The sequence below is a fragment of the Cebus imitator genome, unplaced genomic scaffold (genome assembly GCF_001604975.1).
Source record: "Cebus imitator isolate Cc_AM_T3 unplaced genomic scaffold, Cebus_imitator-1.0 Scaffold458, whole genome shotgun sequence".
In the NCBI taxonomy this organism is placed as follows: domain Eukaryota; kingdom Metazoa; phylum Chordata; class Mammalia; order Primates; family Cebidae; genus Cebus; species Cebus imitator.
Genome location: NW_016107773.1, coordinates 406,549 through 421,707, shown reverse-complemented (window position 1 = coordinate 421,707; position 15,159 = coordinate 406,549). Strand labels below are relative to the sequence as shown.

The window sequence follows — 15,159 nt, the reverse complement described above, 5'->3', positions numbered from 1 at the left end:
TTAAAAAAAAAATTTTATAGAGACAGGGTCTTACTGTGTTGCCCAGGCTGGTCTTAAACTCCTGGGCTCAAGGGATCCTCCCACCTCAGCCTCCCAAAGTGCTAGAATTACAGGTATGAGCCACTGCGCCCAGCCTCCACTCCCTCTTCTTAGATACAGACAGAAAGTTCCTTATTAGTGTTCTCAGTCTGCAGCCCTCGTTAATTCAACACTATGTGCACAGGGCTGAAAGGGAGTGAAGGAGTATCCCAAAGGAGATGGGAGTCATTCTCTGCTCTTGAGGAACTTACAGTCTATGAGAGGAGATTATAGTATGAAGGTACTTTTTAATCCTTCAAAATAAATGGGAACTAGCAGCCCTGTAATGACTTCAGTTATTTTTTTTAGTGTCTGGGAATGCAAGTTATTAAGCCCTAAAGAGCTGAACCTTTCTGGCTCATTTGAATAGTCAATTTCTAAGTCTTCTTATCCCCATCCCAGGCTATATTGATTGTCTCTGTTTCCTTTTCCCAGATTAATTCCATTTTTTCCAGAAATGAAATAATAATTATAAAGTGAGAACCCCTCTTTAATAGCTGGGATCCACGATTACTTTTCCCTTATATCTAATAAAGGGGTTATTTTTCTTTAATTTTCCTTTGTCCCTCGTATATTTGGAGAGTGTTCTATTTAGTGTGCCTTTTGTAGGTAGCACCTTATTTCTTGAATTTCCCTTTCTGCTTTTATTCATGCAAGTATGTACCAGTTTTGGGCTTATCTCCTTAATCATCTGCTTTTAGTTTTAGTTTTTCTTCATTCCATTTGGGATTCAGTTCCCAGGTTAATTCTTTGTTTACTTGATGAGGATTCCCCCTAAATTCGTTTTCTGTTTCTTTCTGTTTTCTGTGTTCTGTTTGTTTTTTTCATGCACATGTCCATACATTGAAATGGTGTATTTTATTATTGTCATTTCATTTTGGCACGTCTAGCTCGCCTAGGCTTCTTTGTTCCTTATGCTGTCTCGGGATGGGGCTTTCCGTAAAATGAAAGTGAAATTTACTGAAATCTATATGAAATTTACTTAATACAAAATATCTTTTCCTTTGGCACGTATTTCTCTCCTTCCTGGTTTGGAAATTCTGAATTCTTAATCAGTTTATGGGTGTTTTATTTCCTTAAATCTATAGCTAACTCTTAGCCCATAGATCAATTGTACCAGTTCACTGATTAACCAAGCAGTAATAACTGGGAGGGAGGATAAATATTGCAACATATCCACTTATATTTGGATATAACATATACCTTTTTTCATGACATCTGATATATTTTCCCAAAAGTTCTCATTTGAAGTTTTATTCTTTTAAAGATTTTCGGCTTAACTGATTCTTCAGGTGGTAGGAATTTATAAAATGATGAGACTTGACCAACTCGGGGAAGGGACATACTGCATGCAAGCTCTAAATTACTATATGAATTATCATATCAAAGGCAAACCAAACTGGTGTCATGGTAATTCAAAGAGTCATTCCCAGACCCATGTCGGTACATCAGGCAACAATTTGTTACCTTCTAAGATCTGAACCACTCATAGCACTTCACAGAGAAAAGATCTGAGCCTTTTTATTTATAACTCCGACTACCTAGAGCTGGTGGGAATAGGACCAGTACCAACAGTCACCCTGCCAAATAAATTAAACCATTCCTGAAAACTGGAAGTCATCCTCAACGCAAATTTAGAAACACAAAGGATTTTATCTATAACAATTAATTTTGTGAACTTATTTAAATATGATATTTTAAACATGTACTACTTAGGCACAGGTTTACCAAGAAAGTAAATAAAGCCTTGGTAGATGAACAGGAATTTAGTATGTGAAAATACCTGCCTCATAGGATTTTTCATATCTACATGTGTGTCCCAACCATCATTGTTTAAATTTAGATTTGCCAAGGGGACTTCTTTTTTTTTTTTCTTTCCCAAGGGGACTCTGCCTTCTTGGTCCAGTAAACTGCATCATTTCTTATTCCTAGAATAGCATTACATTTGGTAACTTCATGTAGTAAGAACACAGTGAGCTAGAAATAGCTGTTTCTTTACTTTTACTGAAGATAATCATAAAGGCTTTAAGCTTAAACCATATTTAAAATCAGTCTAGCCGGGCGCGGTGGCTCAAGCCTGTAATCCCAGCACTGTGGGAGGCCGAGGCGGGTGGATCATGAGGTCAAGAGATCTAGACCATCCTGGTCAACATGGTGAAACCCCGTCTTTACTAAAAAATACAAAAAATTAGCTGGGCACGGTGGCGCGTGCCTGTAATCCCAGCGACTCAGGAGGCTGAGGCAGGAGAATTGCCTGAACCCAGGAGGCGGAGGTTGCGGTGAGCCAAGATCGCGCCATTGCACTCCAGCCTGGGTAACAAGAGCGAAACTCCGTCTCAAAAAAATAAATAAATAAATAAATAAATAAATAAATAAATAAATAAAATAAATAAAATCAGTCTGAGGCTTGTATATGAGATTGACATTTATAGGAGATAAATCTGAACTGTGTCTCCAGACCCCAAATTGTATTTTGACATTAAATATCACCTTTCCATCTGGTACTATAAATTACAGTGCTGGGTTCGGTTTGGTGATATGTATTATCTGTGTTCTCCTTTACTGCTTTTGTCAGCAGCTCCCTTGAGAAGGGTGAAGTGGAGAGCTTAGAGTCAATACCTGGGACCCCAGCAATGATGTCATGTGAAGCAAAACTTGATGAATTTCATTCTTAAATTAAGAAAACCTGGACACATAAATTAAGGACATGATCAACTGAAATTCCTAGGGAAATAAGATGTTGTAATAACAATAAATTTTCTGGTGACTTAAGGCTAACTAGTCTCCCTCCTTTTTAAAAAAATAAAACCCCCAATTATTGAAAAGCTGTCTAAAATGTCTGAATATGGTTTCTAGTATGACCTCAGTAAGATTTATTGAAACTTGCTTTTCTGAGGACCTTATAAAACTTTGGGGGTGTCATCCTTATATCCCATGTACACACTTTTTTTTTCATTCTACCTTCTTAGGTTGCTTTATTACATTCATTTAGTATGCATTAGCTATTTATCTCTGCTAGTCCCTTTAGACAGTGAGCTTCTTTGGAAAAGGGATTAAATTTCTCTTGTTCAGAGTTGTACCTCCAGTATGTTTTATATATATATATCTAACATACCTTCTATATAGAAGATATGTTAGACTGGATCCTCTGAGAAGCAGATGCCAATTGGATTCATATCTAATCCAATATGCAGTAGATGTGCAAGGGATTTATTGGGGGAAAACACTTATGAAGGAAAATGAGGAGGGAGCTGAAGGAGGCAGGAAAAGCCATCATATCATGGTGCAGGTCTGACCCTTGTGGAAGAGAGAGGAAAGGAAGGAAGGTTGAGGAACAGGAATCTTAGACAGCAGTGCAGTTTTAAGAAACGTTGGAAAGGTGAATTGGGAGTCCTCAAGCCAAAGTCCCTGTGAGCAAAGTCCTGTATTACAGGACTTAGTATCTTTGCCATGCTCAGTCATTGGCTGGGAGCAGACCCAGGGAGTGTGGCTTAGGCACAATGTGGTGGTGAATTCAAAGGGCAGCATATGGGACCATTAGTCAATACACTCCCCACAGTAGGAGATCTGAGATGCCCATTTTCACAGCATCGACAGAAGATCAACAAATGCTGATTCAATAAAGAGTTTGAGTAAGACAGAAGTTGAAGAGAGGAAGACTGGTCTTAATATTCACTGAGCCCTAACATTTGCTAGTATTGGTGGAGTATATAAAATCGGATTCTCACTCACCTCCCTCATCCACATTCTGTATCTCCCTTACTTTACTTTTTAAACCTTGAAAACAAGCCAGGTGCCATGGCTCATGCCTGTAATCCCAGCACTTTGGGAGGCCGAGGTGGGCAGATCACCTGAGGTCAGGAGTTCAAGACCAGCCTGGACAACATGGTGAAACCCTGTCTCTACTAAAAATACAGAAGTTAGCCGGGCATGGTGGCGCACACCTGTAATCCCTGCTACTTGGGAACCTGAGGCAGGAGAATCATTTGAACCTGGGAAGCAGAGGTTGCAGTGAGCTGAGATAGTGCCACTGCACTCCAGCCTGGGCAACAAGAGTGAGACTCCATCTCAAAAAAAAAAAAAAAAATCAAAAACAATGGAAAACTTTATTGAGATATAATTGATATATAATAAACTGTACATATTTTAAGAGTACAAATGATTATTTTGACATGCATATATACATGTGAAACCATCACCACAATCAAAATAATGAATATATCCATCATTCCCCAGAGTTTCCCCACTACTCTTTATAAACCCTTCCTGCCCACCATCCCTGCTTAACAACCACTGAACTGCTTTCTGTCATTTTAGATTAGTTTCCATTTTCTAGACTTTTATATAAATGGAACTGTAGAGTATGTGCTTTTTTTTTTGATCTAGCTTCTTTCACACAGCATAGTGTTTTGAGTTTTGTCCCTGCAGTAGCATGCATCAATGGTTCATTCCTTTTTATGGCTAAATAGGATTTCATTTTATAGATATACCACAGTTTGTTTTCCTTTTCTTACTTTGTTTTACTTTCTCTATAGTATTTATCACCTTTTGACATTATGTATATATTTTTGTTTGTTTGTTGTCTCCCAGAATGTAAGCTCCATGAGGACAGGGACTTTGTATACTGTTGCAGCCACAGTGTTTGGCATATAGTAGGCACCTAATAAATATTTGTTGAATTACTTGTATCTTGCTTCAGACCTTTAGTTAAAACAACAACAAAGCTTTGATATGATGTTACTGTTTTGATCATTTATCCTGGAAAGCAATATTGGGTTGGCCAGAGACATACATTTCAATTGGAAATCATAACTGGAATTTTGAAAATTGTTTCTTGGTTGTCTTCTCATTCATATATTATAATCAGGAAAAATCAATTATAGGAGTGAAGACTGATCTTTTTTTTTTAAGGGAAAAAAGAAAGAAAGAAAAAGAAAAAAGAAAGAGAGAAAGAAAGAAAAAAACGAATGAAAAAGAGAAAGAGGAAAAGAAAGAGGGAGAGAGAACAGGAGTCTTGCTTTATTGCCCAGGCTAGAATGCAGTCTAAAAATAGATATTAAAAATCTCTTTTATGCCAATAATTGTGCTTAACAATGGAGACAGGAAGGAATAAGGGAGGAAAAAAACAAGCAGCCAACCAATATTTCATTTAAACCTGTGAAATGCTATGCAATTACTGAGGAGTGATTTACTTCCAATAATGTAGTCACTTTTAGAGTAGGTGTGATGTGGTACTGAGAAGAATGTATGTTTTGTGGACTTGGGGTGGAGAGTTCTGTAAATGTTTATTAAGTTTACTTGTTCCAGGTCTGGAGTTCAAATCCTAGATGTCCCTGTTAATTTTCTAACTCATTGATCCGTCGAATATTAACAATGTGGTGTCAAAGTCTCCCGCTATTATTGTGCGGGAGTCCAAGTCTCTTTATAAGTCATTAAGAACTTGTCTTATGTATCTGGGTGTTCCTATATTGGGTGTATATATATTTAGGATCATTGACTCCTGTTGTTGTATTGATCCTTTTACCATTATGTAATGTCCTTCTTTGTTTCTTTTAGTCTTTGTTACTATTAAAGTCTATTTTGTCAGAGACGAAAGTTACAACTCCTGTTTTCTTTCTTTTTCTTTTTTTTTTTTTCTCTCCATTTGATCGGTAAGTCTTCCACCAAACCTTTGTTTTGAGTCTTTGTGTGTCCTTGCTTATGAGATGGATCTGGATACAGTGAACCGATGGGTTTTGACTTTTATTCAATTTGCCTGTCTGTGTCTTTGTTTGGGGCATTTAATCCATTTAAATTTAGGATTAATATTGATATTTGTGAGTTTAATATTGTCATTTAATGCTAGCTGGCTATTTTGCCCATTAATTGATAAAGATTCTTCATTATGGAGATACTCTTTACCTTTTGGTAGGTTTTTGAGACGACTGATACTGGTTGTTCCTTTCTGTGTATAGTGCTTCTTTCAGAAGCTCTCATAAAGCAGGCCTGGTGGTGATGAAATCTCTGAGTGCTTGCTTGTTTGTGAAAAATTTTATTTTTCCTTCATTTATGAAGCTTAATTTGGCTGGATATGAGATTCTGGGTTGAAAATTCTTTTCTTTGAGGATATTGAATATTGACCCCCACTCTCTTCTGGTGTGTAGGGTTTCAGCTGAAAGATCTGCTGTGAGTCTGATAGGCTTCCTTTTATGGATAACCGGACCTTTCTCTCTAGCTGCCCTTAGAATTTTCTCCTTTATTTCAACCCTGGTGAATCTAACAATTATGTGTCTTGGGGTTGCTCTACTTGAGGAATATCTTTGTGGTGTTCTCTGTATTACCTGAAGTTGAGTATTTTCCTGCCTTACTAGGTTAGGAAAGTTTTCCTGAATAGTATCGTGAAGAATATTTTCCAGCTTGGATTCATTCTCTTCATGACATTCAGGTACACCTATCAAACGTAAATTAGGTCTTTTCACATAGTCCCATATCTCTTGGAGACTTCGCTCATTCCTTTTTACTCTTTCTTCTCTAATCTTGTCTTCTCGTTTCATTTCATTAAGTTGGTCTTTGACCTCTGATATCCTTTCTTCTGCTTGGTCAATTCGACTGTTAAAACCTGTGCATACTTCGCAGAGTTCTTGTATTTATTCTTCAGTTCCATTAATTCACTTATATTCCTCTCTAGATTGTCTATTCTCGTTAGGATTTCATTAAATCTTTTTTCAACATTCTTAGTTTCTTTACATTGGGCTAAAACATTTTCTTTTAACTCACAGAAGTTTCTTATTATCCACCTTCTGAAGCCTAAATCTGTTAATGGAACGCACTCGTTCTCCATCAGGCCTTGTTCCCTTGTTGATGAGGAACTGTGGTCTCCTGTAGAGGGAGAGGCATTCTGATTTTGGGTGTTCTCAGCCTTTTTACGCTGATTTCTTCCCATCATTTTAAATTTATCCACCTGTCTTCTTTGTAATTACCGACTTTCAAATTAGGTCTCTGAGTGGACGTCCAACTTGTTGATTCCAAGCGCCAGAATCTGAGCAACCCACTGCGCCGGCCAAAATAGCGGCATTAAGATTCATGGTGCTTTTCTGCCCGGGAATCTCCGGTGTGGCTTCCTTCTTGAGTCCCTTTTTCAATCAGCTGAATAGGCGACTCTGCCTTCCCAGAGCTCCAAACGTCGACCAAAATGGGACCCAGTCCCATTTACTCTGCACCAAGAACCGCCGCGCCGGCCACAAGAGTCGTGCTGGCGACCCGTGGGGCTCCTCTGCTGGGAATCTCCTGGTCCGTGAGCAACAAAAATTCGTCTGAAAGTGTGGCATCCTCTCGTTCTCTGCGCTTTCACTGGGAGCTACAATCCTGGGCTGCTAGTAATCAGCCATCTTGGATCTCTCTCCAAGACTGATCTTTTAAAAAACAAATTGGTCTTAATATTCACTGAGTCCTAACATTTGCTAGTATTGGTGGAGGATATAAGATTGGATTCTCACTCACCTCCCTCATCCACATTCTGTATCTCCCTTACTTTACTTTTTAAACCTTGAAAACAAGCCAGGTGCCATGGCTCATGCCTGTAATCCCAGCACTTTGGGATTATGTAAATATCGGTGTTAAATGATGTGGTTTTGGTGCTATAAATTAGTTTATGCAGAATTTATAAGTCAATTCTAGGCAATTAATTCTCATGGTTATTCAAAAAGAGTCAGTCATAAGGACAATTGGGAGAAAACAGGGATTAGTTAAGATGAAACATTAATTTTAAATAATTAAAATTTTACTGTATCTCAAAAGAAATGGATGTTTGCCCTGTTTGCCATGTGTGAGTGTGTGCGTGTGTTGGGGGGGTGTGGGTGTTGGTGTGTGTTTGTGAGAGAGAGAGATCCTGCTTACTGAAACATGAAAACCTTGTTTGTTTCAGGATCAGATTTGCAAGTATGTCTCCCTAAGGGCCCAACATGCTGCTCAAGAAAGATGGAAGAAAAATACCAACTAACAGCACGATTGAACATGGAACAGCTGCTTCAGTCTGCGAGTATGGAGCTCAAGTTCTTAATTATTCAGAATGCTGCAGTTTTCCAAGGTGAGTTCTGGGGATCAGTTTAGATGTGCTGCTCAATGGCATCATTATTTGGACACTAGGCTTTCAAGTGCTAAGTATAATTTATAAATTACCATTCCAGCATTAATGCTTGATATTAAAAACCTCCCAGTGAGAGATTCTGGTTAAAAACAAAACAAAACACATTTTCAGAGAAGCTTCATTTCAATCTTTGGAAAGGTGGGTATTGTCAAAAAATCATTGTCCAAGGACATTCTCTTTACCTTTATATAAAGGTTATAAATGTCTACAGAAAGAATAAATAATATTTTCTCACAGCTTGATTCAAAAACAAACAAAAAAGTTTCCTTAAATACTGAGCCCAGTTTTCTCCAGGAATGAGTTAGATGCTTGTGGGACACATGTAAACTCCTTCTGACCACTAGGACCATTTCCATTTAAGAGGGAGACACTGGCTTGTTGGCTCAACATTTTCCCATTTGTGTGAGTGGTGATCTCTCCTCTCTTTGTGACTTTCGCTTCTTACCATGTCTGTGAATGATTGCGAAAGAAGCTGTTGTGGCATTGCCAGAATGGGTAGTAAATGACAGTTCTCCTTGCTAACTTCTAGGACTATCACAGCAGGATGGGGAGTAGGTCCCTCAATTCTAACACCCAGCTAGGAAGATGATGATGACAATGATGGAGGCGGTGGTGGTAGTGGTGATAGCAAACACTTACATGGCACTGTGTACTAGGTACTCTTTTAATTAGTTTACATATATTAGTTCATTTTTTTTTTTTTTTTGAGACAGAGTCTTGCTCTGTCGCCCAGGCTGGAGTGCAGTGGCGCGACCTTGGCTTACTGCAACCTCCACCTCCCGGGTTCAAGCGATTCTCCTGCCTCAGCCTCCTGAGTAGCTGGGATTATAGGAACCTGCCACCATGCCCAGCTAATTTTTGTTTGTATTTTTAGTAGAGACAGGATTTCACCATGTTGGCCAGGCTGGTTTTGAACTCCTTACCTCAAGTGATTTGCCTGCCTCAGCCTCCCAAAGTGCTAGAATTACAGGCATGAGCCACCATGCCCGGCCATATATTAATTCATTTAATCCTCACATTATGAGTGGATATCAGTATCCTTATTTTGTCAATGGAAATCTAAGGCACAGAATGGTTAAGTAATTTGCTCAAGGACACAAAATTAATCAATAAATGGCAAAGGCAGGATTTGAACCCAGGTTTCATGGCTCTTAGAGTCAATTCTTTTAACTCTCCCCATTGACTGTCTCTTGTGACTGGGAAAATTAATTATGGATATTCACAATTAACTAATTAATTAATTATCAGGTTTTCTTCTATCCCTCCTCAAGCAGAGGGAATCAGCTGCTTTTTTCTTGCCTCACCAAGAGAGGATCAGGGTCAGATAGAAAGATAACACTTCTGACTGCTTGACATTGCAAAGCTTGAGATTTATGGCACTGTTACAAGAATTAACCTCTGAATTGCAAGGTAGGTTGATTATAGTTTATTTTGTGTATTACAATGAAATCATTAGAATTAGCTAAGAAAATCATTCAGATTAGTCAATAAAGGCTACATTCACAACAGTTCCTTGGGTCAAACTCTTAGGGGATATTAGGTTGATTATATGAAGTATAATATATAAGCCTGAAGTATTTGTTAACGTATTTGTGCAGTCAGACTCTTGTGAAGAGTTTGTTGAGACTAATAATTTGGTGATAGAATGAATAATTTAGGCAGATTTAAAACATACATGTAGCATTCATGAACTTCTTAGATTGATTTTAGAGTTGATCTACTGGATAAAAGTGGGGTGATAAGAAATGATGTGATATGAGAATTGAGTTGAAGCAGAGAGCTGAATCTTACTCTTTGGGGTATCATCCCTTTTTAGAACAGCGTATTAGTGATTTGTTTAATTCCAGAATAACCAAGCTCACAGATATTGCCTTACAATCCTTGTCTAGCTGGTGGGGAGTGGTAGAGTGATCATAATGGTATTTTAATATGCACAGTAGCTGACATGGCTATCTATCTGAGGGCCCCAGCTGTCAGCATTTACATCTCTGTCCAGTTCTGCACTTTGTATACTGTGTTTTATAGATCTGGAAAATCGTCAGACCAGGAGAGAAAAGAAGTACTGACAAGATTTTGGTTGGATTAATGTCCAGATAAGCCTGCTATAGCTTGGAGGCTGAATACTAGTCCTGTGAACAGAGGATAGAAAACGGGGACAGCATCTACTAATTGTATGTCTCTCTCCCTTTCTCTCTGTCTCTCTTTCACTTACACACATACACACACACTTTCTTTCTTGAATTGTGGGGATAGACAGAAGGTCAACCCTAGCAAAGGAACATGGAGACAATGAAATGATGCCTGAGCTCATTATTGCTAGTGCCCTCTACTTTGTCACCATCTGTACTCATTATTTATCTTGTTTCACTCCCTCTTCTCATTCTTTTCCTGCCTTACTTTTAGAAAAAATAAACCTCACAAAGAAAAATAAACCATGGTCCCAGACCTCAAGGTACTTGTACAATGTTTCAGAATACATTGCCCCTAAATCCTTCTGTAACAAACATTTGGAGAGACAAGACTTCAAACGAGATCACTACGAGATGATGTATTATTAATTGCTAAGAAAAAGAAAGCATCCACTTCTTTTTTTCTTATGACCGTTTATTATTCCAATGAATTGAAATTAGGAGACACAATTGTTTTCCCCCTAAAATACATCCCCTCCTCAATATTCTGGTAGGCCAAATTAGTGAGAAAACCACCCCAATACTTGACTCACATGAAATTTGATGTGACAGCTTTTGCTAGCTATTTTCTCCATCACATGAAGTTGAAGAAAGCTCATCTTGATCTTGGCTTAGATCCACAATCTCTTTAGCATTCCTTCACTAGTCCACATTGGGGGTATTTAAGCAGTGAGTGCTTTCTGCAAAAATATGTGCACAGTTCCACGAGCAATCCTTACTGCCTCGATTTGGATTTTATGTCTTCATTTGCAGGAAGCCTTTGCCCTCATAAATGAGCCTGGGGCCCTTTGCTACAGTGGTTGGAGTACTCTATTGCTAATGTTGTTTTGATAATGATTAAAGCATTTAAAAAAGTTCTTCTTTATTTTCAATCTTTGCATTGCCTCGTTTCCTAAATTTAATTTACTTAGATGTACTTAGTAAAATGGGGCAGCACAATTGTTTTTTGTTTCTGCTTAATTAATTCTTTCTGAAAAACTCCACTAAAAGTAGATTTTCCTTTCTTGTTTTCTTTTTCTTCTCCCGTACCTTAAAATAATTATGATGATAATAATAGTGCTTACTATACGATGCTGACTTTTACATGATTATCTCATTTAATTTTCCCAACAGACCTACAAGGTCTGTACTGTAATTATTTCCATTTTACAGATGAGGAAACTCACTGATGCCACAGCTTGTTCTGAGCCATCATGTGACATGACTTTCCTTGTTCTTAGTGTGCTTGAGGTAAAACAAAACTGAGAAGTTGGATTTGTGATTCTTGTGAAGAAAAATGGAATAGAATTCTGAAATTTTCATCATCTCACAACCACCTCTATACCTTCAAGCCTTGAGTTCTATTTTCTTTGTAGGATTTTATTCTGATTTTCAGCCTTGTACTATCAAGAAATATTTGGAGTACATCCAGGTCTTTTCTAGATGTTGGATGATTCTAGACTTTCCCAAGGTACCACTGACTTTGAGTGATAACAGACTCTTTTATACGAGGCAATACCTTGCTTTTTCTGGAAGTTGCCTATCCTACAACTTGAACTCTCCTTATCAGAAAGGAAAAATGGTGGTTAAGCAGGAAATGATCTCATCTGGAAGGTCTTTAAGTCCTTGTTTAGAGCCTACTACTCTTCCATGCTTATGCGTAGTCTTTATACATTTGATTTTCTGGCTTTCTAGTCAGTAATAGAGAAGCAGTTAAATAGAAGGGTGGTGGAAGGCTGCTAGGGGAAGGTACATATGAGCAGCAAGGAGTTATAAGCAACATTAAGGGTGGGGGACCTAAAAGTGGACTTAAGAACTCACTAAATGTGGCAGTTGGAGACATTTAATAGAGGACCATACTCCTACATGCCACAATGGCTCCTGTATTACATTAGGTCCAAGTGATGTTCACAATGATGGTTACAAGTAAATATGGAAAGTTCAACTTATGTTCACTGTCTTTTTCTTAATATTTCCATTGTAAATGGCTAAAATGAATTTTTTCAGTGCTTAAGATCACTGAAAGAAACAAGGGACTTAGAGTCAGAAAATCTAAGTTTGAATTCTAGATCTGTATTTATAAGCTTTATGGTTTGGGGCAGTTATTTAGACTCCAGTAGCCTCAGTTTTCTTATCTGCAAAATGGGGATAAAACTTGCAGTCCTGCTTACTTTTGTAAAGTAGAAATCATGAATGTGAAAATGTCTGGAAAACTGTAAAACACCATATGCATGCATTATCCAGACAGCTCATTTATGTGTACTGCTTCACCCCAGGTGGTGCCAAATAAATGATGCATTATCATTACAGACATTAACCTCAACAAGGCTGGAGTTCATGATGTACTTCAACAACTTTTGCCACATATATAGATGATATATATGCAAACAGCTCCAGTGCACAGGCGAAAGAGTACTTAGGCAAAAGACTCTTTGAGAAAGGGGTTTATTTTATGCATGCTTGGATGTGAGGCTGTACTGTTTGAAATGTCAATACTGCCAGGAGCAATCCTTTTTTCAGCTTCCTGAAGCTCCTCTTCTGGCTAGTATCTGGTATATTTCATATACGAATAAGCGGCTTGATCAGAAAGGGTTCGTTGGTTCAGGCCATATTTTAATTGCATTTTTTGGTCCACACTATTATGGCAGAGAGGAGGAAAAGGTGAGTATATGGGTATATAAGTCTAGAGATCTTCAGTTGATCCTTATTCAGTATTGGCAAACTTGCTTTCTTCTACCTACTTTCTGTGGAGATGAAAAAGACATCTCTGCATGGGGGGCAGGATGGTGTTTCTGTGCCTCTTCTGTTGTTTCTCTCCCCTATTTTCTGTTTCCATTAGCTCTTGGCAGTTTTTAGACCTTTTCTGTCAGATTCCTGTCTCTCCCACTCCCCCTAAATAAAATTGACCTTGGTTGGAATACCCTTTTCCGTCAGCTCACAGCAATTTCTCCAGGCATTTCTGCTTGAAATAACTGTTTAGGGACATTATTCAAGCAAAGCTTTTTTCCTTCACAGTTAATATGTGACTCAGTAATTGCTTGAATGTTGATAAACATGTTTTTGAGATTCAATCATTTGCTAATTTAGTTTTTATTATGTAGTGGGGGTTTTAAGTGAGTACTGAGCCATTTTTCTCCATTTCACAATTGTTTCCCCCTGACTAGCCTGACGGTTCTGCCCACACTCCAGCTCTGCGCAGGCTGAGCCCCATTGCATCCCCAACTCTAACTGGCCGCCAGTCTCTCACAACCCTTTTTTGGTTAAAAATAATGTATGGGAGAGAATAATTACCTTGATGTCTAAACATCAATTTGCCAGTGCTAAATATAATAGCACTAAACTGAATAGAAGAATTTTAGGAACGTAAACCATGACCATGAGTGAAGTTATATATCCTCAAAAATGTAAATTATTAATCAAACGGCTCATCTGTAGAGCAAAGCTCTAGTAATCCCATTATAAAAGAGTGAATTTCTCATCAGAGCCCAGAAGATGCTGGCTTTAATTAGTGGACTTTTATGGCACCAACTCAAAGACATATTTTGGTTACAAAGTTTTTAAAACTGCAATTCTTTAATTATTAGGGCTATTGGAAAAACAACTGGAAACTGAGTGTTTAAAGCCAGTTCAGTTTTAAAGTAAAAACTTTTGGATTCAATTCAATCTTAAAATTCTGTGGCTTCAGTAGAGCCAGAGGCTGGGGGAGTTACAAACCTTTCTTGGGCCCTCTGTTGATTTAGAAGTCAGTCATTAGGCTGAAAACTGTTTAATGAAAAGAGCTTAGAAAAATGACTCAGTGTGCCGCCAGGACTATTCTGGGGCCAACCATGAGGTGAGGAGATCATGCAGATGAACTCTTTTACCCCAGCCCATCACCCTTGATTGAACAGGGTCCTGAACTCATGCCCTTGATTTAACAGGGCTCTGAAGTCACCTCCTCTTGCGGTCATCATCACTGCACACCTTTCTCACTAGTGGGCTCAACAAAGCACATTAAAGGACATTGTCCCTGCCCTCTAGAAGCTTCCAGGAGAAACACCACTTTTGCTTAGAGTGCTTACTCTCCACCTCCCCCGACCAACATGGATCTGTTTACTTTCTGAAAACATATGTTCCTCCTCCTCTTTCTGTCTCACTGAGTTGCAGTACCTGATATTGGACTAATGAAGCATATGTTTGAGAGATTTGAATTCTCCTGTCAGTAGAGTGGAGGTAGAAACAGTTTCCCTCTAAGCTGCAAGTGGTAACATAGAAATTAAAAGTCCCGTTCCGTCTATTGACTGTGAGATGCCTCCAGAGGCTCAGGCACCTGTTATCTCCTTTTCCTTTATTGCACTTTTTGTCACCAGGTCTCATTTCTTCCTGCATACTTCCTCACGTCATTTTCCTACATTCCATTCCCCTTTGCCCTCTATGGGTCACAGTTGTCTCATTTATCATATGCAGATGCCTTTTGATTTTAGTTCATCTCTGATTTCAGTTCCAGGCTCCGTCAGCTCACGTCTAGACTACCAGCAAATGCACACCTGGGTTTCATGCCTTTAGTCTCCCTTGCTTCCTGGTTCAGCAATGGAGTGTAATGATTAAGAGTGCAGGTTCTAGGAGGCATCTTGGCAGGGTTTGAATGAGTCTGGGTGAGGGTAGGCAGGCCGGTGTGGAGAGAAGAAAGTGGAGGGCTTGGGTGAGGATTAGAAACCTCCTCTCTGAACATGTACTGCATCGGACAGAGATGAAAGAGAAGTTTCCTGTTCTAAAGTGTTTTTCTTTTTTCTTTTTTTTTTTTTTTTT

At 38.6% G+C, this 15,159-nt stretch overlaps 1 protein-coding gene across 1 annotated transcript in view; it reads left to right on the top strand.

The window, feature by feature from the left end:
* The window catches only part of GPC3 (glypican 3), a 396,452-nt gene that overhangs the window by 28,426 nt on the left and 352,867 nt on the right, over window positions 1-15,159 (top strand). The window contains exon 2 of the mRNA XM_017511969.2: window positions 7,982-8,143. Coding sequence (XP_017367458.1) covers window positions 7,982-8,143 — 162 coding nt within the window. The remainder of the gene's footprint in view (window positions 1-7,981; window positions 8,144-15,159) is intronic.